Below are 23,808 nucleotides of genomic sequence, written 5' to 3'. Positions count from 1 at the left end.
TTTGTTCATTGCTACATCCCCCAGTGCTCAGGGGAAGACCTGACACAATTTTGGTGCTCAAAACATGTTTGTGGAATAAATAAAGTAGATGTAGTATATTCTTGGCAAACTTTGAATTTTCAGAACTTATCAAGTGGAATTCTTAGATCTTGTAGTATACATCCAGATTCAGTTTCTCAATATATATTTTAGTTTACCTCATAAATTTTGAAAACATTGGTATGCATTTATGCAGCCATCTTTAAATCTTAATATTTCTGTCTATGTTATATGTCAAATAAAAGTTCACTAATTTTTTAACGTTGCTACAGAAATAGATCCTTTAGAAATTAAATTTGCTGTAAGAACAAGTTTGGGAGATAAATCTGTTTCTTAGAAGAGTGACTTAAAAACACCATTAATATTTGTTTTCTGCTCTAATTTTTCCAAGTCAGTGATCATAATTTCTAAATAAATCTGAGTCTTGAAGCAGATTGTCAAAAGGTTAAAAATTCTGTTCATGTGCACACAATTACTCTCATCTGCTGATGTTAACAGACATTAGTGAATGAGACAAGACTGCAAGAAATGACATCCAGCTTTCGTGGAGAGCCTTACTGTGTGGGAGGAAAAGGGTAGAATGCATAGCAGTGAAGACTGACCGAATTTATCAGGATGGAATAAAAGCTTTCATCACATCCCAAACAAAAGTAAACAACACTAGAGAATGAGACCTAGAAAACAGATGTTTGGGACGAAACCATGAAATTATAGCTAGACATATTACTATGCAGTTGGACTTAACAAATTCTTAAAAGCAAGAGAACAGAGGAAATGCTGTGAGTTGCAGGGACCAGTGTCAGCTGCGTGAGCACGACGTGGCGCGCTGGAGCCTGGTAGGCGATGCTCTTTCTTCAAGTGCCTGGGAACTGTTTGGGTGTTAACATATGGAACAAATGAAGGACACATTTGGCTTTTAAAAGCTTGTAGTAACGTGATATCTTGCGCACATTTTCACTAAAAATCTGAGGAAACTTTAGACCCCAAACCGTTGCACAGTGTACACTCCACTGTTTCATTTAAGCCCTAGGATGACAACAAAAGGACCATTATTAGGTTTTTGACATTGGCTTAAGATTCAGACAGAGTGACTCCTGTCTGCAATCACAAGTACTTGAGAAGCCTTTGATTTCTACACTCAAATCTCCATTTGTGGCCAGGTAACTTAATAGTTATATAAAGGGCAGAATGATTTGGGTCCCAGAAATCTTATATAGGTTTTCCTTTTAATCTGTCACTGTGTCACATACTGTTGTGTACGTAAGAATTGTGATACAAAAATACAAAATCCATGTTCATTCTATTTTATAGAATTATTTAAGAGGTTTTCTAGGATAATTCTGGTTCCTTACTCTGTGCTCATAAGGTAGCCCATACTCATAGCAAAGTTAATTTAATGATTTTTTTTTTTGGTCAGTGAAAATTTGCCTTTACTCTCTTTGTAGCTGCATATGCTACATATGTATATGTGTACTGTTAACCAACGAAGAGGTTCAGGCTGTAATAAAGAACAAAAGGCATTTTTTTGAGCAAAAGGATTGCAGTCCCAGAGACACAGGTTCGGGTAGCAACCCATATGCTCTCTGGAGAGAGCAAAGCAAGGTAGGTTTTATGAAGGCAGAAACCACAGAATATAATTCTTTCATGCAAATATAGGATTCTGGCTAGGTTAACAGGGATGGGTTAGTTCCAATATGCTAACAAGGGAAGTGAAAACTACACAGAAGGATGTCAAGTCCATGGAGCCCTGTCCCAGGGTGCTTATGGCTCTAGAATATCCTTATGCTGAGTTCATCCACAGGTTTGGCAACTTCATAGCAGCTCTGAGAACAGAGGCCCAAGGTGTGCACAGGCCCCACTTCCTCAGCAGCCTCCTGACTGGATTTTGGGTGACTCTCAGCAGCGTTTCTTCCGTTTTATTTTCTCCATTATCTACTATATACACATTATGTTTAAATACATTTATATTGTGTATATATTTATATATACTGGATGGCTGGATGGATGGATGGAGAGAGCAGCTCCATCCCAAAGCATCCTGATGTCCTTACATTTTTCTGAACTTTTCATAAGTTAAGTTGTGTACATCATGGCACGTACCACTCAGTACTTAAGCATTCATCTCCTAAGAATAAAGCCATTCTCCTATATAACCAGGATTCTAAACTATGCTCAATTCCTCAGTTGTCTTTTGTAGGTTTTTAAATTCAAGATTCAGTGTAGGCTTGTGCATTGTATTTGATGGTCATGTCTCTATGCTTTTTTAAGTTTGAAGAGTATCAATACCACGTTTCCTTCTTTTTGTTTGTTTTGCTTTTCACCACATTGACTTCTCTGAAGAGTTCATGATAGCTCTGTTGTAGAATGTGGCACATATTGTTTGATTGTTTCCTTATGAGTAAATTCAGGTTAAACATTTTTGGCAGGAGTATGTTATAATTGATACTATGTACTTTTTTTCTTGGTACTATACTTCTTAATGCCCGGCGTCAGGAGGCACATAAGGTCAGCTTGTTTCAGTATTGGAGATACTATTTGGTTGCTTGGTGTATAGGTGATGACTGCCAGATCTCTCTATTTTAAAAGTGTATTATTCCTAATGGAGTTAAATAATCTGAGGGATAATACTTTGAAACTATGAAGATCCTATTTTCTAACAACTTTTTAATCATTTTTAGCACCCATTAAAAATCTTTGCTAAATCACTTAGCTTCAACTGGGGGTTACAAACTTGATTTTTCTAATTTTATTATTTCTTCTGCCTTTTTCATCTGACATTACTTTTTCTGTAAAGAACTTCTATCCCATCTCTCTTATTTACAGTATTACTGTGGACTTGTAGAACTTTTTTTTTTTTTTTAATTTATTTATTTATTTTCCAAGTCAAGTTGTTGTGCTTTCAATCTTAGTTGTGGAGGGTTCTGTTCAGCTTCAAGTTGTTGTTCTTTCAGTCTTAGTTGTGGAGGGCGCAGCTTAGCTCCAGTTGCCGTTGCTAGTTGCAGGGGGCACAGCCCACCATCCCTTGCGGAGTCGAACCGGCAACCTTGTGGTTGAGAGGACACTCTCCAACCAACTGAGCCATCCGGGAGCTCAGCAACAGCTCAGCTCAAGGTGCCGTGTTCAATTTTTAGTTGCAGGGGGCGCTGCCCACCATCCCTTGCGGGAGTCGAGGAATTGAACTGGCAACCTTGTGGTTGAGAGCCCGCACTTCAACCAACAACTGAGCCATCTGGGAGGCAGCTCAGCTCAAGGTGCTGTGTTCAATCTTAGTTGCAGGGGGCAGAGCCCCCCATCCCTTGAGGGACTCGAGGAATTGAGCTGGCAACCTTGGGGTTGAGAGCCCACTGGCCCATGTGGGAATCGAACCGGCAGCCCTCGGAGCTAGGAACACGGAGCTCCAACCACCTGAGCCACCGGGCCAGCCCCAGACTTGTAGAACTTTTTAATTTTTCCAACATAAATTCCAAACATTACTGTCATTACTAATTTTCACATTCAAGTTATCTCACATTGACCCATGGGAACCACTCAAGACAGCCTATACAATATATATTTTAAATTATTATGGCTTTTTGTGTCTTCTCTAAAAAATCTTTGCCTGCAAAAAGGTTGCAAAAATATTGTCCGCACATTGTTATTTTTTTCATGGTGTGAGTTAGAGTTCAAAGTGTTTTTTTTTTTTTCTTTTTTCCTTTTTTCCCCATTTTGATATCTGGTTAACCCAGCATCATTTGTTGAAAACAAACTTTCTTCTTGCCATTTAATTGCTTTGACATCTTTGTCCAACATCCATTGATCATATAAGTTCTGGTCTATTTCTAGGCTCTCTATTATGTTCCATTGTTTTATTTACTGATCCTTATGTTAATACGACACTGTTTTAATTACTGAAGCTTTATAGAAAGTATTTAAGTTGGGCACTGTGAGTCTTCAAATTTTGTTATTTTTCAAGATTGCTTTGTATATTCTCTTCTTTGCATTTCTATATACTTTTAGAATTACCCTGTCAATTTTTACAAAATAACTTGATGGGATTCTGACCGGGATTGAGTTGAATCCGTAGATCAATTTAGGGAGGATTGAAATATTAACAGTGTGAATTCTTCATATCCATAAACATGGTATATCTCTCCATTTATTTTCATCTTTTATTTCTCTAAACAGTGCATTATAATTTTCAGTGTTGGGAACTTGCATATTTTTGTTAAATTTATTTCTTAGTGTGTATGTTTTTTATGCTATTTTAAATGGCCTTATTTATTTATTTATTTATTTATTTAGTTGGTCTCCAGTTTCTTCCCATTCCCAGATTGAAACCTAGAATGAAGGGACTGGTAAACGGATGAATCACAACATTCTAAGGAAGCTGTTACATTTTTTAAAGAAAAACTGGAGCAAAAATAATCTTGATGCAGCATAACAGATATCACTATAGAGCTCTGTGCATACTATTCCCTGATAGGTGTGGAAGAATGGGAGGAAGCAAAAGCCTCCCCGAGAATGTGACCTTTGAGTTAAGGCTTATAGAAAGAATAAGAGCCATAGAGATAAGGAGAGTAGAGAGAAAAAGAGATTCCAGAGAATGTGATTCCTTAGCAAACTGCCGCTGATTGTTAGCGTGGTTCTGGATAAGTAGACAGACGTTGACCAGGTGCCAGGGTGAGCAAAATTAAGGAGTTTGCGGTCTACCTGACTGTCCCAGGAAACCATTTAATGAATGATCTCATAGATTTAATCTACTTCTCTAAAAAGTTTACAGGGGCTGGGTGAGAATTATTATTATTATTTTTTTTCAGTTTATCAGTGCATTTACTTTTCTTATGTTCCTTGTCTTTCTTTGCTCATTTTTTGAATTGAGTTTTAAGGATTTCATTATGTCTTTCATCACTTTTAAGTTTCACTTTTAATGTTTTTGAGATAGAGAAGTTTTTGATTTTTATGTATTCAGATATGTTTCCATTTGTAGATTTTCTTAGGAAGAAATTACTCATCCTAAAATAATGTATTATTTATCTACGACTTTCTTCTACTACATAACCCATGTGAATGGTTTTGTTTTATTAACTTTTAAATAAAATCTTCCATATATTTTGATGTGTAGATTTCTTTCTCTGTGTACTAGAATAACTATTTAATATTTTTATTCTTTTGCAACTGAATTTTGATTACATCTTTATCATGTGTAGATATTTTTTGATTTTTGATTTACACAAGTTTTTCTTTGCAGAAAAGCTTAGGAAAGTAAAGGCCAGATGATGATTTATAGGTAATGAGTTTTCCTTGATCTTCAATGCTTTTACTTTTTTTTTTTAATTGAACTAATGGTTGATATTTGGTAAATTTCCTATTACAGTTGAGCTTTCTGGCTTCTACTGATAAATCAGCAGTGTGGCCTCTCTGTCCACACGTGTGGCCCTGCAGACCAGGCACAGTCTTCTGGATGCCTCCAGTTCTTCATCTCCCAAAGCTAATTGTCAGTTGCCAGTTTTCTTTTAGCTTACACTGCTGTGTTTCTCATATCACTAATGTATTTCCCTATGCCTCTTTCAAAACTTGGAGAATAAGAAACTTGAGAGAGCCACATTTTAAGAAAAGTAGAAGACAGTACATGTCTGTGTGGAAATGAAAAGTCCTACAAAGTTTGAAATTATGCCAGTCCCCTCGAATTAAAAACCAGTCAAAATGTATATAATTTCAAAGGTTTTTGTCTCAAATGCATTACAAGTTGTGTTCATGCATGCTTTTGAAATACAATGAAACATTTTAATGGGTAAACAGAAATGCCTGCCTTCCTATTAGGTTTAGGTTTTATTTACGTGAGTTTGACTTATTTATGTGATGTTTCAGGAATACATTCTAACACATGGGTCCTACTTGTGGGAGCTTTGTGAGGCTCAAATATATAATGTATGTTAAGTACTCAGCACTGTGTCTGACTCAGTGTTGGTGTAAGGAAATTACTGATTTTGTCATTATGTTAATATACAGTATACAGTGTTATATAATATATAGTCATAATAGGTGGGGTTAGTGTACTTGTGTTATGTTCTTTTGTTCTTGTGCTGTGTGTTCTTGGTCAGATAATGTCAGGATTACACTAGCTTTATTTAATGATAAAATAGCTTTCCTTTTTAATGTTCTAGAACAGTTTAGAGGATTTTATCTTTTATTTCAAATTTTGAAATACCTATTGAACTGCTAGACTCTAGTTCTTTGGGTAGGTAATTCTTTGTCAGCTTTTTCTCTTTTCTTTATGGTATGGTTCATTCTATTCTTCTAGGGTATTGACTTTATGATTTTCAAATGTAATTAATGTAAAGTGTCATTTACACTTTGAAAAATAACCTCTCCTATAGTGGTACTTGTATTCCTTTCTTAATCTCTCCCTCCCCAATCTAGGTTTGCCTATTTGCCCCTTTAAAAGACTAATTTTTGGGTTTACTTATATATTTTAAATTTGTTTGTAGAAATGTTCGTCTATGTACAAAAGTGGAGAGTTTAGTATAATGAATCACATTTTACCCATCACCCAGCTAGGAACAATTATCATTCTCCTTTTGATTTATTAACTATAGTCAGTTTTTTTCTTTTTTATATTGTTCCCCAGAGGATAGTTGTAGTTTTTGTAACTTTATTATTTAAATGAGTATTTTTTTATTTTACTCTTTATTTAAAAAGTAATTTCACAAAGTAATTAAAGCACTTTAAGGAAGTAAATTTGATAATAAGCTCAAGTTTGACAGCTTTCTACTATTTTGACTGTTATTATTTCCTGAATGGTTTATTTTACTTTTAAAATACATTTATCTCAGTCGTTATTTTTAAAATAGTGCTATATTTTTAATTTCTATTTTGTGCATTGTTTGTTCGGTATGCAGTTCCTAATTGCAAGACTTAATGAATTAGATATATTTTAGCAGTCTAGTTTTATGATCAATTTTATAAACCTGGCATAGTATATCCTCAAAATAATATATAGTCCGTGATTGTAGGGTGAAGAAAATAATTACCAATCTTCAAAAAAACTTAATTATAAGACTCAAACAATCTACTATAGCCATATTTATATCTTTAAAATACCAAACAGATAAAAAAGTAAACTGTCAAAACATCCCATTTTGATTATAATATAATCTATCATTTACTTAGCTTGTGCATTTTCTTAGCTTTAAAGATGCATTTTATATCTCTGTTCTTTCAGGTAAGGCATACATTGATACTGAGTGGTGAATCTTAAACCTGAGCTTTTAGAAATCCAAATATCATCTATACTTACAGAGTTAAGGGATATATGTCAGACTCTTTAGAGTTTACTTATGCATCTTGAGTTTTTGAAGATTTTGTATACTTATTAAACACCTTTAGCTGAACTATGTACTTCTGATTTTTATTGGTTATGAATTAATAATCAGACTGACATACCTGCAAGTCAGATTTAAAATAAGCAAATGTTGTATCAGCATTGCACAGTCAAGTTCAGTTATTATACCTTTGGTTTGAGCCTGGTAACTGGTCCAATTTAGTAATTCTACTTAAGGAAAATTATTGGTATTGCATGTAAGTTTATAGAGAGATTTTGGGAGAATACTGGAATGATGATACATAACTTCTATAATTCTCTTTTGGGATGTTACCACTTGCATATTGTATGCAGAAAATGCTAATATTTTATGGTGGCTAAGCATCACTAAGATGGTATCTGAATGGTACCTATGCAAGCTCCCGAGCAGCAGTTTTGTTCCTGATGATGCTGTTGTGGGTCATCTACGAGGTTGGACAATTAAGGTCGTGAACTCATCCTAGAAAAAGTGCTACATACCTCATTGCTGAATATCACTACAGTCACCTTCTAAGTACTCCCCTTGGAAAGCTATGAACTGACGCCAGCACCTAATCCACCCTTCAAAGCAATTTTGGAACTCTTTTTCTGGAATGGCCATCAGAGCTGTCGTCGTATTACCCTTGATGTCCTGAATGTCATCAAAATGTCTTCCTTTCAATATTTCCTTTATCTTCCGGTAAAGAAAGAAGTCATTGGGGGCCAGATCAGGTGAGTAGGGAGGATGTTCCAATACAGTTATTTGTTTACTGGCTAAAAACTCCCTCACAGACAGTGCCATGTGAGCTGGTGCATTGTTGTGATGCAAGAGCCATAAATTGTTGGTGAAAAGTTCAGGTCATTTTCGTCTTTTTCAAGCAGCCTTTCCAGCACTTCCAAATAGTGAACTTGGTTAACTGTCCAGTTGGTACAAATTCATAATGAAGAATACCTGTGATATAAAAACAGGTTAGTAACATCATTGCAACAAGTTCACAAACTTAATTATTAGACCTCGTAGATGTCCACCTCCCAAAAAGCTTCTCGGTGGCATCACATTCGTGACTTTCTTAGGGTTTGACTACAGCCCTCTTTCTTGTTGACTGAGAAACATGATTTGTCAGCTTCTGTTTACAGAGCCCAGTGGAGAGAGGCATGCCTCACGTGGGTAGACTCATGACTCTGAATCTGCAGTGATCACTAGCTGCCATGTAGACTAAATGGTTATTTAAAGCTGACCTATTTATTGTTTCCCTAGGTAGAATGTCCTATTTTAATAAGAAACAGAATTTAAAAGGGTTGTGGGAGGAAAGAGCCCCTAAGATGGTGGTGGGGGGGAGACGGTGAAGGTTGCCACCTGTCTTTCCTGGCTCTAATCCACCTCCCTCCCGTGGCCCGCCCTTGTCCTGGTGGAGGCTGGAACCCTGGACCTCCGAGCTGTCCTCTACAATACCACCCACCATGGCACCTGCTCAGCGGCCAGGGCTGAGAAGAGCTGAATGAGCTGACAGGTGAGGTGGCTGGCGGGGGACGCAGGAGCTCATTGTCACCTGCTATGGCCACCTTGACGTGGTCGAGTACCTAACTGGACCTGTGTGGCGCGAGCTTGGAGGCGGGCAGCTCAGTGCACTTCCATGGTGAGACCACTGAGAGCACAAAGTGTCTGTGGGCCACCTCGGCCGCCGGCCACCTAGATGGTGGTGCGGTGCCTGCTGCGCCATGGGGCCTCAGTGAACTGCACCACGTGCACCAACTCCATGCTGTCGCGTGCCACCTGCTTGGATGGGCACCTGGAGGTGGTGCGGTAATTGGTGGGCGAGCACCGAGCCGACCTGAGGTGGCCCACCGGCACGGGCACATGGGCTTCGTGATGTTACAAGGGCCACCATGAGATCGCCGGCCACCTGCTGGAGCAGGGCACCTAGGTGAACCCGCGCAGCGCCAAGGCCGTGCTGAGTCTGGCTGCCTGGAGATCCTGCAGCTGGTGCTTGGGTGCAATGCCTGCATGGAGCACGACGGCTACGGCATGACCCCGCCGCTGGCAGCCTAAATGACGATCCGCACCAACATCCTGGAGCACCTCATCCAGGAGCAGCCTGCTGAGGAGGAGGCGCAGCCAGGGCTGACCCGAGGAGGCCTCTCCACCAGCCCAGGATGCGTGCAGCCCAGGGGGCTTGCTGCTGCAGCTCTTCGGCAGAGGGACAACTCAGTGGTAACTCCTGCGAGAGCCGCTGCCCCACCAGCCCGGAAGTGGCAGTGGAAGCCTTGGAATTGTTGGGAGCCATGTACGAGGATGAGAAGCGGGATCTCTTCGGGGCCCTGAAACACTGGAGACGGGCCATGGAGCTGCGTCACCAGGGTGGTGCGTATCTGCCGAAACCAGAACCCCCTCAGCTGGTCCTGGCCTATGACTGTTCCAGGCAGGTGAACACTGCTGAGGCATTGGAAGCGCTTGTTATACTGACAGAGAGGAGATGCGCACGCAGGCCCTGTTGATCCAAGAACGAGCGGAGCGCATCCTGGGTCCCTCTTCCCCAGACACTTATTATATCCGTACAGAGGTGCGGTGTACGCCGACTCAGGCAATGTCAGGCGCTGCATCCGCCTGTGGAAGTATGCCCTGGACATGCAACAGAACCGCTGAGCCCCATGACCGCCAGCCGCTTCCTGTCCTTTGCGGAATTCTTCTCTTATGTGCTCCAGGACTGGATGGCCAAGGGCCGCAAATAGGCCTCACAGACCTCATGGGGGTGCTCTGCCAAGGGGTCCGGGAAGTAGAATGGGCCCTGCAGCTGCCCAAGGACCCCGGGGTCTTAGCACAGTTCACCAAGGCCCTGGCCATCGTCCCCCACCTGCTCAATCTGTTGGAAAAGGGGGAGTGCACGGCCAATCAGGAGCGTCTGAAGCACCAGACCGTCTACCGGCTGCTGAAGTGTGCCCCCCGGGCAAGAAGGGTTTCACCTGTCTGCACATGGCCGTGGATAGCTGGAGTACCAACGTGGGCCGCTACCCGGTGGGCAGATTCCCCTCCGTACAGGTGGTCAGGGTACTGCTGGACTGCGGGACCGACCCAGACAGTGGGACTTTGACAGCAACACCCTGCTGCACATAGCGGCCCAGAACAATTGCCCAGGCATCATGAATGTCCTGACAGACCGTGGGCTCACAAGAAAACAGCTTACGAGATGCTGCATGAGAAGCTGCTGGCCAAGAGCACCATTTAGCCCTTCAGCTACGTCACCTTGCAGTGCCTTGCGGTCCACTCCTTGGACCAGAACAAGATCCCCTACAAAGGCTTCATCCCAGAGGAGCTGGAGGCTTTCATGGAGCTGCACTGACAGCGTTCTGAGAGGGGGAAACCCGGACAGGTGTAGCCCACACCGTCCTTGCTCTCTCGGTGAGCACTTCCGGTGGCACGAAACAGAAGGGCTCTCCTGCCTGCACAGCCCTTCAGCACTGCAGAGTGGGGGAAGCAGTTAGCGAGCTGTTGGTGCTAGAAGCCTTCAGGGTCATGTGCTCGGACGTTGCCTCTCTCCAGGAGCACACACACCCGTCTTTAATTGGGAGAAGACACGTGACCTTCCGCACATCTCATCTGCCTAGGTCTTGGAAGATTTTGCCTTCTTACCTAGAGGCAGAGGCATTGAAGCCATTGCCTTCCTCCATTACTAGAAACGGGAAGAAGCTGAGAATCAGGTCCTCGAACCTCCGCCCCTTATATGGCTGGATAAACCCAGCCGCGCACCGAATGCAGTGTTAGGACTAGGGGCTCCCAAGGGGGAAAGTTGGAGACTCAAGAAACACCACCACTTGTCACTTTTTCCAGCAAGTTGCACCCTGCTCCTTCCCTCCTTGCCACAGTCAGGGCCAGGCGGGCAGGGCTGTCTGCCCAGGACAGCCTGCCATTTGCAGAGCCTTCCGCTGGTTTGGTGTTCTGTTTATTTGTAGGTGGGAATGGAACAGGCATTGCACAGGAGTCCTGAGGTTTCCTGCCACATTTTTTTTCTTTTGGGGTGAAAGAAAATTATTATGTTTTTATTAGTTTCAGGTGTACAAAACAATGTGATAGACATTTCACCCCTCACAAAGTGATAACCACCTCTTTTTCTTAATAATTTGAATTTTCTTTAAGACTTGATAAGATCATTTCACACACCAAGGGTTTTATTGTGCATGAGGAGGCCAAGGCTGTCAGGAGCGAGCTTAATTGTGTGAAAAATTTGATGAGGGAGGAAGACCATGGTATTGGTCCCTAAAACAGGGTGACTACATTTCCTAAAACTTGAATCGTTTCCTTTTACTTGGGCTTCCCATATCCCCATCCTCATTGGAGAATTTTTTGTAAACAAAAATCAGGCCAGACGCCCAAGGAGCTGAGCTTGGTGTGAGTTTCCCACCAGCGAGAAACTAGCAAAGTTGGTTTGAGGCTTGGTTTTCACCAATTCTGAGTTAAAACTGCAGGCTGCTTCAGCCTCATGACGCATGTACAAACGCTGTTTCATTGTGGGCATAGCCACCGCGGTGGCTCCATCCCTGGTTACTCTAGCCCCTCTTACAGCTGCTCAAGGACTCGAATCCAGGTCTTCCTGAGAAAATCCTAAATGCAGTGTTAAGTCAGTAAATCAGCTGGATGAGACCTGAAGGCTGAGAGCTGAGGTGGTACAAAATCTTGGCATTCCATCACTTGGGGTATAAAGTGCTCACGCTGGAGATTTTTTTCTTGGGAACGGTACTGCATATGCGATGGGGGCAGAAGGAGACTGTTCTTGGCCTGTTTGGAGAGCAGTGAATGGCAGAAGGGGACAGAAACTCAGGAGAAAGGCCGCATTCGGGACAGTGGCCTCCTCACCCCATGCCTCGCAGCCTCGTGGAGTGGCAGCTACACGGAGGCCTTCGGAAGCCACAGCAGATCCCTGGATATTTTGCTCTCCGAGAAAACTCGGTATCCTGTGGATTTGCAGTGTTAGTTAGGATGTTATTTATTTACAATACCAGGTTTTATCTTCCATCGAGGTGGGAAACGCAGCTGCTTTCCCAAAGCATGGAATAAAAAAATGAGGCTGTTTAATTTGTGGAAAATCTCTCTCTCTCTCTCTCTCTCTCTCTCTCTCTCTCTCTCTCTCTCTGTCTCTCTGTTTCTTTCTTTCTCTTTCTTTCTCTACCTAGCTATAGATATATATAGAAAGGTTGTGGGAGGCCTACAGGAAGTTATTAAATTGTTCAGTGACAAAAGGCACTGATAATACCCTTACGCCATTATATTAATCATAGGAATAATCTGGCCAGTGGCTCAGAGATACTTAAAGTCAAATAGGCAAAGTGCCGCCACCTGAAGAGTGCCAGGTTGGGCACAGCCAACATTTGCTTGTGACACTCCTTGTGTTTTCCAAACTGACCCTCCCCTTTCTTGGGGACACATACCCTCTTCCCTTCTGTAGATCTGAACAAGCTGTCTTGTCAGCTTGTTCTCATATCTGGGCCTGTGAGCCAGTTTGCTTCTTTAAGGACACAGCACATCTTCTCTTGAGTCATTACATGTTGAATTTATAGTTTAACTCTCAGAGGGCAGTATTATTATTTTAATTGTTTCAAAGTTTTCCCCTGCTTTCCTCCATTGTAGCCCTGATGATATGACAAATGTATAAAAAGCCTTACAGAGTTTCACACACGTACATAAATCTTTTTTTCTTTTTCTTTAAAAAAAATTAAATATTTCACGTATTTTCAGTTGGCAAATTAATAGGGATCTGCTGGCAAAATTTCACTCCTTGACTCAGGAAAATTTTTTAAGTAATACAAAACAATTGGTTAAGTGATTTTAATTAAATGCTTTAGAGAATTTTTCACTTACTTTCTACAATTTTACTTTGAAATAACTGATTTCCTGCTAGGAGTCTGGGGTGAGGCAGGGTGATGGAGAGGAAAGATGTGGAAGACCCACATTTTAATCCTAATATGTATATCTTGAAATATCTGTTAGATGGGGGTGTCCCTATAAACAACATAGGCCTCAGCTTCCTTTTTTTTTATCCTTAACCAAACATTTATTTTATAGGTAAGAATAAATTTGATAACAACGATGAAGAAAGCTTTGAAATAACGCGATAAGACACAGTCTTCAGGTGTTGCTGCATCTCTTTGCCTATAAAACAAGGAAGTGGGAATAGATGAGAGCGGCAAAGCCCACTGCCTGCAGGCTGGGTACAGACTGAGGCCAGTGCGTACCCCAACTCCAGAGGTCAGCAGCTGCTTGGCTTCTGTTTCACAGGAAGGGAATGAAGGCCTGGTGATTCTGTATCTGTTCACTTTCCAAGAGAAGCTAGAAATCTGGATTTTTATATGAAAAGTTATTTGAAATGTTAGCAATTACTTCAGAATCTTTAGAAACATTGTATAACACCAAGCAAAACATGTCTGGAAGCCAAATCTGCTCCCTAGGCCTTTGGCTAAAATGACTGAGCTCTTTCAGAATTAAGTATTTTTAGGGTCTGTTATTCTGACACTCTCTTGGAGGAGAACGTAGTGTCCTGGCTGTTGCCAGCCGTGGTACAGAGAAGAAGACTGGGTGGTTGGGCTGAGAGACTTGGGTGCCACTAGGAGGTGCCCACAGGCACGCTCTACTCCTCCTAGGAAGTTACGAGAAACTGGAGGGCTTCTGTACAACACTAGCAGTGGTGTTTACTGCTCCAAAGCAGCTCTCTTTCCCATCTGGGTAGGAGGAGCAGTTCTGTGCTGAAGCAGATGGAGCTAAAGTGTTGGCCCAGTTTTGCACCCAGGATGGGGGACAATATAGTAGAAGAATCCCAAAGATGTAAGCAATTCTCTGGGAAGCAGAAAGAATTTCAGGGTTTTTGTTTGTTTGTTTGTTTGTTTGTTTGTTTTTTGTTTTTTTTTCCCCACTTGGGAAGGATATCATCATTTAGAAAGTTACCAGTATAGATGGGGTAGAAGTTTTCTCCAGTTGTAGTAGTGTGGAATTAAGGAAAGAGAATGAGGTGAAGAGCAGCATGTTCGTACTGTAAGTCCTGCTTAAGTGGCCTTCAGGTAAGCCAATATAAGGTAAGAGTACCTCTGACTAAGCTGTGGCTTGTTACCAGAGCAACCTGTGGAAAAAATAAGAATGAATCACAAGTTTTTGCTAATCACAGATTAAGAGCATACATTGGAAAAAATGATATTTGTCAATTATCCTGTTTTTGCTGATCTGAATAACTCTCCGTCTCACCCAGGTCCCCTTTGAGAAGCTAATGAAAGCAGTAGTCCCTCTTTCTAGAAGGATGCAGATAGTAAAATAAATATTGTAGGCTTTGCGAACTCTATGGTCTCCATTAGAGCACTCCACCTCTGCCGTCTATGTGGAAGCATCCATAGACAGTAGCAGTGTGTGTGGGGTTTTCTAATAAGACTCAATATTCAAAACAGGCAGCAGGTCATGTTTCACCTGCAGGGTATAGTTGTCAACCCTTGGTTTAGAACACTGATAGCTGGGCTAGATCGGAATGTTAATCAGCAAATATTCATTACCTACTCTTCCTCTTTGGGTGGAGTATGCATCCCAGCTCTACTGCCTTTGGGCTTGGCCTTGAGACATACTTTGGCCAATAGAATGTGAACAGATATGATGTGCACAGAGATTTTAAATGTGTTTACCTGGTCTAGCTATTCTAACGTGCTCTTGCCAATTACCATGAAAAGAACTTGCCCCAGGTAGTCCTGAGCCAAGGAGGAAGACAGACTTAGGGAGAAAACCTAGGCCCACCAAAGACAGTTTGAAGCCAAGTTCTACTGCCCACAGCCTGAGGCAGAGTTGCCCAGCTGAGCCCAGACTAGATCAGCTGAACTTCAGGAGCCTGCAGACCTGTGAACTTGAGAATGGAGATTGTTTTAAGCCATTGAGTTTGGGGGTAGTTTGCTAGTGCAGCATCATTTTAGAAACAGTTGGTTAATATTATAATACAATGGAGAATAATTAGCCATGTAGATAAAGCAATAACCATATAAACCTTGTTTTCAAAAACCAAAACAACAAAAGAGGATTCTCTTCTCACACAAACCCGAGAAAAAGATAAGGGGATGTTTTTCTTTATAATTCTCAACCCTAATTCTCATCCCCCATGCTTTCCCCATGGTTGAGATACATCTTGAATTATAGATTTAGGTTCTTCTGTGTATAGCTCATCAATACTTCACACCTTTAGATAGGCATAACTTTCCTTAAAGTAACCCCAGAGAGGATCTCAGTACCAAGAACTGAATATTTGATACTTATGAAATTATATCTGGGAAGATAGCCAAGCTCTTCCTCAGAAACAAACAGTTGTGGTCTCCTCAGTTCAGTAGAGAATTTTGAGATCCTGCTCTGTGCTAGTCTCTGTATTATATCTGGTAGATAGAATTTATTCAGCCAGCATTTGTTTTGTTCCTGCTGTGTGCCTCGTACAGTGGTAGTTCCTGGGGGCATAAGGGTGTGTAAATAAAAATTCAGGACCTTCAAGGAGCACACTAGCTAGCAGGAGAGACAGGCAAGTGGATAATCAAGGCACAGGTGGAAAGCAGTACCCTAAGTGGCATATCCAGTCCTAGGGGAGCTTGGAGGAGGTGCACTTGATCCTGCCTGTGGATTGGAATGTGGGGAGCGGTTCAGGGAAGTCTTCCTGAAGAAACTGACCCTTGCACTGAATCTTTCTGAAAGACATGGTCAGGATGAAGACCTATAGTTGTAGAGTAGAAAGGGGTTTTAGGAAGTATCCTTCTCATCAGACATTAAAAGGAAGCTTCTGTCCCTCTTAGGATTTCCCTCTGTCCCAGAGAGATCAATCTGATAAGAGTCGAGCTGCTCAGAGCAATCTGTGCTTTGGGTAACTTTATCATTGGAGCTATGCAAGTATCTATAAATTCTAGCTAATTAGCAGTTATATGTAAGCGTGTGAAAAATGATATAATGATTCTCATTTCGCAAGGCAGGTATATACCATCATGTGATGTCAATTTTTAGTTTGAAATGGCCTCAGATTCCTATGATTGGTGTTTTGTTTTCGTGTCCTTTTTTATTCATGAGAAGTAGGCTTAGGGAAAGAGGAATGAGTGAGACTAAGAAAATGATCTAATTATCTTGGGATTGATTTTCTTCCTGAAACAGTCCTGAGTTTGAATTGTGATTTTCTGTACAGTTTAGTGGATTTAAGTATTTCAGTTAATTTTTAAATATAGTTGCTAATAGATTATTAAACTGACTTAAAAATTATCTGAATTTTTTTTTCGTAATGTAGCATGTGTTTTTGCAGAAATACGTCTGTATTCATCCACATGCAGTTTTCAAGAGTGTCTCAGCTATATTTTTTCACTCTGAAATGTGTATTTCATCACAGAAAATATATTGTTTACATTTATTTTTACTTATTGTTCCAGAATTAACTCTTAAAAGTGGCAGACAAGCCTAGTATTTTGCAGGCTTTGTTTTTAGAGCAACTGTTCTGGGGAATATGCCATTAGTATTGTCGGGACGGTTTTTTTCTCCGGCAAGCCTCCGCTAAGAACTCAATACCCCTCCTCCTCCCTCCTTATTGGAGCTGTCTCCTGCAGGCCCTCTGGCTCAGAGCTCCATCCCCCTCCTCCTCCCTCCTTATCAGAGCTCTCTCCTGCAGGCCCTCCGGCTCAGAGCTCCGTCCACCTCCTCCTCCCATACCTTATCGGAGATGTTCTCCCACGAGCACCATAGTTAGAGGCCTCCCTGTCAAAGTTGAGGGATCACAGCTGCTAGGGATGGATCTCCCTGGCACCCCGGCCAGATTTCTCCCACAAACCCGGAGACCTAACCCTATGAAACAAAGCGCCTGGCCCCGGGAAGTGCTCAGTTCTTTGGGAACAATCCCACTGAGTCCGCTGGTGTAATAAAGCTGTGTTCTCCCTGATCTCTGCGTGCTGCTTGCGTCTCTCAGTCCTCACCGCTTTTTCCGCAACAGTATTCCTTCTATTCAGACAGTATTGATTGTCGTGCATAAGACCCTGCTCGCTGCGCCATTTGTCGTGCGGGGCGGCCTGCGGGGTCTCTGGTCCCGCCTCCCACATAAGAACGCAGGATATGGTGAGGCCAAAAAGGAACACCCACGGAGCCATAGGTAGGGGAGTCATACCACTATGGTCTCACTGGAGGCTGGGCCCACCGGACGCGCGACCTGCCGTCCACCTTTCCGCCAATCGACCGACGACTCTCCTCGACTCTCCTCGGCAATCCTCGGCTCTCCTCGGCAATCCTCGGCTCTCCTCGGCAATCCTCGGCTCTCCTTGGCTCTCCTCCGTAGCCGCAGCAGTTATACTAGTGGCCAGTCGGCTAACCAGCCACAGCTGATGGCCATCCACTACCCGAGCCAGCACCTTTCTATGTGAGGCTGAGAGCCTGTAAACTACTTTCTGGGGCTCTGCCCCCACATTGATCTTGAGAAAGAAATTGTGTAAAAATAATTTCAATTTTTGGAACTTTATATTTTCTTTTACAAGACACTGACATAGACTACTGTTGAGCTTTTCAAAATACTTTGCTGACTTTCTAACTCTGAGGAGGCAAATTGAGTAACCAAGATGCTGTTACCTACTGTTGCCCAGATTGAAATGTTGCCCAGGTTGAAAATGGTGGAAAGTGCATCATAAAATCGTGGGACATCTGTCCAGGATGCTAATAAAATTGCATTTGAATTTTAGTCCCTCCTGTTGTAAATGTAATATGTGCAAAATAACAAATTAGAAAAATATGGTAAAAGTAAAAAGGGGAGAAAATATAAATCTCGTCAGTCAGCGATAATCAGTGTTAATATCTGATATATTTCATAGATACATTCTTTTAAAAATTTGGTTTTTGATATTTTACAGAGTTGTGAACAGACTATGTCTATGAGGTATGATCAAACATTATGGTGAATGTTTAAATAAAAATATTTATTACAGTAAAAGACACATTGCCATTAATACCCCTCACAATACTCCCGCTCACTTTGAACACACTTATCCCATCATTCTTGCCACTTTCTGAAGCGCTCTGGAAGTCCTCTTTCTTGGGTATCTTTAGTTGCGCTGTCATGGCTGCCTCGATGTCCTGAATCACTTTGACTTTGGGGAAGAGCCAGAAGCAGCCTGGTGCCAAATCCAGGAATAAGGTGGATGAGGACACACTGTAATGTTTTTATTTGGCAGAAATTGCCATATATCAGAAGCGATGTGTGACACGGAGCATTGTCATGATGGAGGATGATTTATGGCACACTTTAAAACACACCTTGTTTCAGCCATAGCTCACACCCAACTGACTGCACCGAACAAATTGAAACTTGACACACACTGTTACTAAGGTTTGACATGCCGTTTCCTGTATTGAGTCTCCCTGCCTTTCTGTTGGATGGCACTTGGCAGCAGCATTCACCATATTTTGTGATCACAACGGAAAGGCTTCATGTCACACATCACTTCTGGAACAGCAATTTGTGTCAAATAAAAACATTATGGTGTGTCCTCATCCATCTTATTCACTGGATCTGGCACCAGGCAACTTCTGGCTTTTCCCCAAAGTCAAAATGATTCAGGACATCGAGGCAACCACAACAGTGCAACTAAAGACACTCACGAAAGAGGACTTCCAGAACCACCTTAGAAAGTGGAAAGAACTATGGGATAAGTGTGTTTGAAGTGAGGGGGAGTATTTTGAGGGGGATTAATGGTGATGTGTCTTTTACTGTAATACATTTTTTTTTATTTAAACGTTCACCTTATGTTTTGATCATACCTCATCTGTGTGTGTATTCCATTTAGTATCCAGATTGTAATCTAGTTACCATTATAATAAGCATTTTCCAAGTTATTATAAATGCTTTATAAGTATTTTAATGATTGTGCTATGACTATACCATGATTTATCTAATTATTATCCTATTGTTAGATATTTAGGCTGTTTTTTAATTGAGATTATTATAGATATATTATGACAGTCTTTTTAAGTAGAGATTTTTATTGAAAGATAACACATATACAATTCATGTATGTGTACATGTACATAAGTGTACAGCATTTGAGTTTTTCACAAGTCAACACACCACGGAAACTACTGCCTATGTCAATAAATTTTTACTAAGTGAGCACAGCCATGTTATCACTTATCAGTCCAAGAAATAGACCTTGACCAAGCTTGTTCCTGTAGTCATTCTTCCTCTTGCTCAAAGGTCATCACTAACCTGGCCACTAAGACATAGATCAAATTTTGCCTTGAAGGTCTGCATTTACTTTCCTTTAGATTTCCCTACGCAGGGTTACTAGATCAAGAAGTATGAATATTTTAAATTATCTTAGTTCATATAACTAAATTGCTTTCAAAGTGTCATGTCATTTTATCACCACATTGTATGAAAAGGTGGAAAGGACTTCTGTTCCTGAGTGTGGGAAGGGAGAGAAACGAGGACCAGATATAAAGAGACAAGAGTTCTGGATTGTGAATAGGACCAAGTGGAATCCTATTACTTTAGGGAAATTCCAGCAATATTTAGAAATTTTATTTTACCCACCTTGAAAATCTTTATCTGGACATTGCCAGTCATTATGGTAGAAAGAAAAGAGCATGAACCATGCACTCTGGTTCTTAAGATGTGAACGCAAGTGACACGCAAACTCTGCCCACATTATGGTGGTCAAAGAAAGGCACATGAGTTCAGTCGAGTCAGGGGAATATATTAATGTAATATAAGGGAGAGGCACAACAGGGAGGGAAACTGGAATATTTGGCAAACAAAAATACCATCTACCATACTCTATTTGATAACTGCTTCACCCATGAGGATTTCAGTTCATTTAGATCACTCAATCTTTTTTTTCTATAGAAGCACATCCTGGCCTTGGGGGAGGAGGTCCTGCATTTCCACATAGGCCTGTAACTGCTGTAATTATAGTGGGGCATTTGGGGATTGCCAAACTTTTTGCAGTGTGCATACTTATTTTCTAAGAAGAGGCCCAGAAACATGCTTATTCATTAAGTGATGATGGAGAAACGCGAAATTTGGTTTATTAGACTCCTTTGGTGAAAGCAATTCTTTAGGAAACAAATTTTTTATAGCTAGTTTACATGTTCTGGTTACACACTCTCTGGGAAGGTATTCAGTAAATGTTTTCCTAGTCCATGTAATGACACTTACAGAATTTAGAGGTTTTCCCCCTGGCACAGCAAGAGAACTGGCATGGCTGGTTCACCAAGAGGCTTGCTCCAGGTTCCAGGCACACCTTTCTGTTGTGGTAAACATCCGGTCTTTGTCCTTTACTACTGCAACTTTGCATTCTTCTTTACTGCCATTCTTTTCCATAATAGCTATTTTGGAGTATTGATTGATAACATCAAGAATTTATTCTCATTTCACTTTCTCCTTATGGCTCCATCAAGACATAAATGATTTCAGTTAAGATACTGATGCTCAGAGAAACAGTTGCACGGTGGTGGGGGTAGCACTGTGGTGTTAGGTGAGCTCTAACATGGTGTCTCTTTTATTTCCCGAAGATCTCTTCTGTCTAGGCATGGTGAAGTTGGAGAAAGGTTCCTTTAACCCCTCTCCAGGATGAACCCCCTGCCAGAAGACATGGAGAATGCTCTCACCAGGAGCCAGAGCTCTCATGCTTCTTTGCGTGACGTCCGTTCCATCAACCCTACACATCTCATGGCCAGGATTGAGTCCTATGAAGGAAGGGAAAAGAAAGGCATATCTGATGTCAGGAGGACTTTCTGTTTGTTTGTCACCTTTGACCTCTTATTTGTAACATTACTGTGGATAATAGAGTTAAATGTAAGTGTTTTTTCCCATGACTTTGTGAGAATTGTTTCCAGAGACAAAATATAATTTTCCCTTTCTTTCTTTCTTTCTTTCTTTCTTTCTTTCTTTCTTTCTTTCTTTCTTTCTTTCTTTCTTTCTTTCTTTCTTTCTTTCTTTCTTTCTTTCTTTCTTTCTTTCTTTCTTTCTTTCTTTCTTTCTTTCTTTCTTTCTTTCTTTCTTTCTTTCTTTCTTTCTTTCTTTCTTTCTTTCTTCCTCCTCCTCCTCCTCCTCCCTCCTCCCTCCTCCCTCCTCCTCCTCCCTCCTCCTCCTCCTCCCTCCTCCTCCCTCCCTCCCTCCCTCCCCTCCCCTCTCCTTTCTCTCTCATCATTTTTGACTCATTTAGTGAATTTTATTTTTTGTCCAAATGAGGCAACATTGGTCTCCAGTTAATTTGGACATCTCTTGTTCTTTACTGTTATTTTTTAAAACAAACCTGATTAATTTAAAACTCACTTTGGGATTTTGAAATGTGAATTCATGGTGTTTTACTCTATAACAGGAGTTGGCAAACTACAGCCTGGGGCCAAATTCAACTGGCCTGTTTTTATAAATAAAGTTTTATTGGAATACAGCCCTGCCCATCTGTTTAGATATTACCTGGGACTGGCTTTTGTGCCTAGGAGTTGAGTAGTTCTGACAGAGTCCGCTGGCCCACAAAGGCAGAAATATTTATTCCCTGGCCCTTTTCAGAAAATGATTGCTGACCTTTGCTCTAAAAGATGGAGCATGCTCCTGGAATATGTTTCAGATGTCTTATCTACTTTTCTGATTCCCATATTTAAGATTCTGCATTATTTACTTTTTTTGCAAAGAGTTTATTCATATTTTATCAAAAAATGTCTGAGGCATTTGGAGCTTTGTCTGTATATTTTGTCAGGGTTATGCAGTGATGATGGCCAAGTAATTGTCTAGACCAGTACAGTCCAATAAAAATATAATGCAAACCTCATATGTAATTTTAAGTTTTCTAGTTGCTACATTTCTTTAATAAAAGTAAAAGTAAACAGGTAAAATGTATTTTAATAATATATTTTATTTAACCCAATATATCTGTTTTCTCCCAAAACCTTGGTTCTGACTGTTTACATCCCTTACCAATAAATAGGTAAACCCTTCCAGAATGCTTTCCTCTCAGGCAAAAGTTGTCTGCTCCATTCATTTTCAACAGTTCATTTATTTCCAAGAAATATTTACTAAGGCCTATGTAGTAATAGTTATTAGCTGTTGTTTATTATTAAGAGGTTGCTCTTTGCTAGGCAGTGATAGGTGCTTTATAAGAAATTTATTAAAATAGAAAAAATGTGAAAAGATGCTGAGATTTCTGTTTGGAAATGATTTTTAATTTTGCCTTTTTATAGAGTCAACATCTTAATCTAAACTCTAATATTCTGAGTCTAACAGCAATTTTCATTTTAGACTCTTAGTAATTAGGGTCATCGGACTCCTTTAATTTCATCGTGAATCCTAATAGAGGAACGAAACTCTTTATGAAAGTAGGTATTTACATCAGAAAATAAGAGTGTCCCAGAACTGCAGTAATCTGCCACATGCTTCTACAGCTAGGTTTCTGTTTACAGATTTCCCTTCTGTTAATGTAGCACTTATTTTTGTTTAAAACTGAACAAGCCAGTGATATGACACAATAATTTAGAGCGTCTCTTTTTACTATTTGTTATCCACATGGACACATTAAAGAAAATATTTAAATTAATGTATAGTTTAAAGGACCAATACATTTTCAGAACTAACAGCTGTGTATTGACAGATGAAAAAGAAATCCATCTTTTAACAGGAAAGCAGAGCAGCAGTTTTAAGGGAGCACATTTAAAAATTACTTTAGTGACAGATAAAATCAAGACATTTTTTGATTTGCCACTTATATCACTACATGCTTTTAAGTGAGGGAATCCATGGGGCGGAGCTATGGTGGGGTTCACGAGACCACACTTCTCACTCCCCTCCTTTTTTATTACTTCGAGAAAGTTGAACTGGAGGTGAAGTGCACTATCCTCTGTTCTCGTTCATCAGAAAGGACCTGCTTACACCTGTGGGACGTGGTACAGATGAAAAATCACCAGGCCTAGCAATTAAGAAATGTGTTTTTATCCTGATTTTCCACTGACTGACAGTTTCCCCAATTATAAAATTAAAAGATGAAACACAGCATATGATCTTTGAGATAGTGCATCGTGACTTCTTTAGCAAGGTGTATTTTGTAAATACTCAGTTTCTAGTTCTATTGGTTTCGAATTGTCAATCCTGACCTGGGTTTTTCACTACACACTGTTTTGTTGTCTGTCTCTATAAATCTCTAATCACTCAAATCTACTTTTTTTTTTTTTTAACATGTCTATACATTTACTAAGTGCCAAAGTATAGGCTTCTGATTCAGGTGTCACAAGCTCTACAAAAAACTATATGAGATACATTCCGACTTAGCCACTTTTCCTCCTTGCTCCAGGGAGCTGACTGGCACCAGCCCAGCCTGGAGTGTAGGGACTGGCGAGCCAAGAGAAGCCGAGTGCCACCATGGTTCATTTTCCTTCTAGAAGACCTTAGGGTAGCTGACTTCTTTGGGGCCTGCTGAAGGGATGGCTCTGATTCTGTCTAGGGCTT

The 23,808-nt window shown here is 40.9% G+C and overlaps 1 protein-coding gene and 1 pseudogene across 1 annotated transcript in view; both read left to right on the top strand.

The window, feature by feature from the left end:
* Positions 1-23,808, top strand: part of STARD3NL (STARD3 N-terminal like) — a 55,657-nt gene that overhangs the window by 11,933 nt on the left and 19,916 nt on the right. Inside the window, exon 2 of the mRNA XM_019710244.2 lies at positions 20,883-21,165. Within this exon, the coding sequence (XP_019565803.2) occupies positions 20,941-21,165 (225 nt within the window). The 5' untranslated portion in view covers positions 20,883-20,940. The remainder of the gene's footprint in view (positions 1-20,882; positions 21,166-23,808) is intronic.
* On the top strand, positions 1,734-18,237 carry LOC109433734 (protein fem-1 homolog A; annotated as a pseudogene).

Source organism: Rhinolophus sinicus, linkage group LG09 (assembly GCF_036562045.2).
Source record: "Rhinolophus sinicus isolate RSC01 linkage group LG09, ASM3656204v1, whole genome shotgun sequence".
Lineage (NCBI taxonomy): Eukaryota > Metazoa > Chordata > Mammalia > Chiroptera > Rhinolophidae > Rhinolophus > Rhinolophus sinicus.
This window is presented reverse-complemented; position numbering and strand designations above follow the sequence as displayed.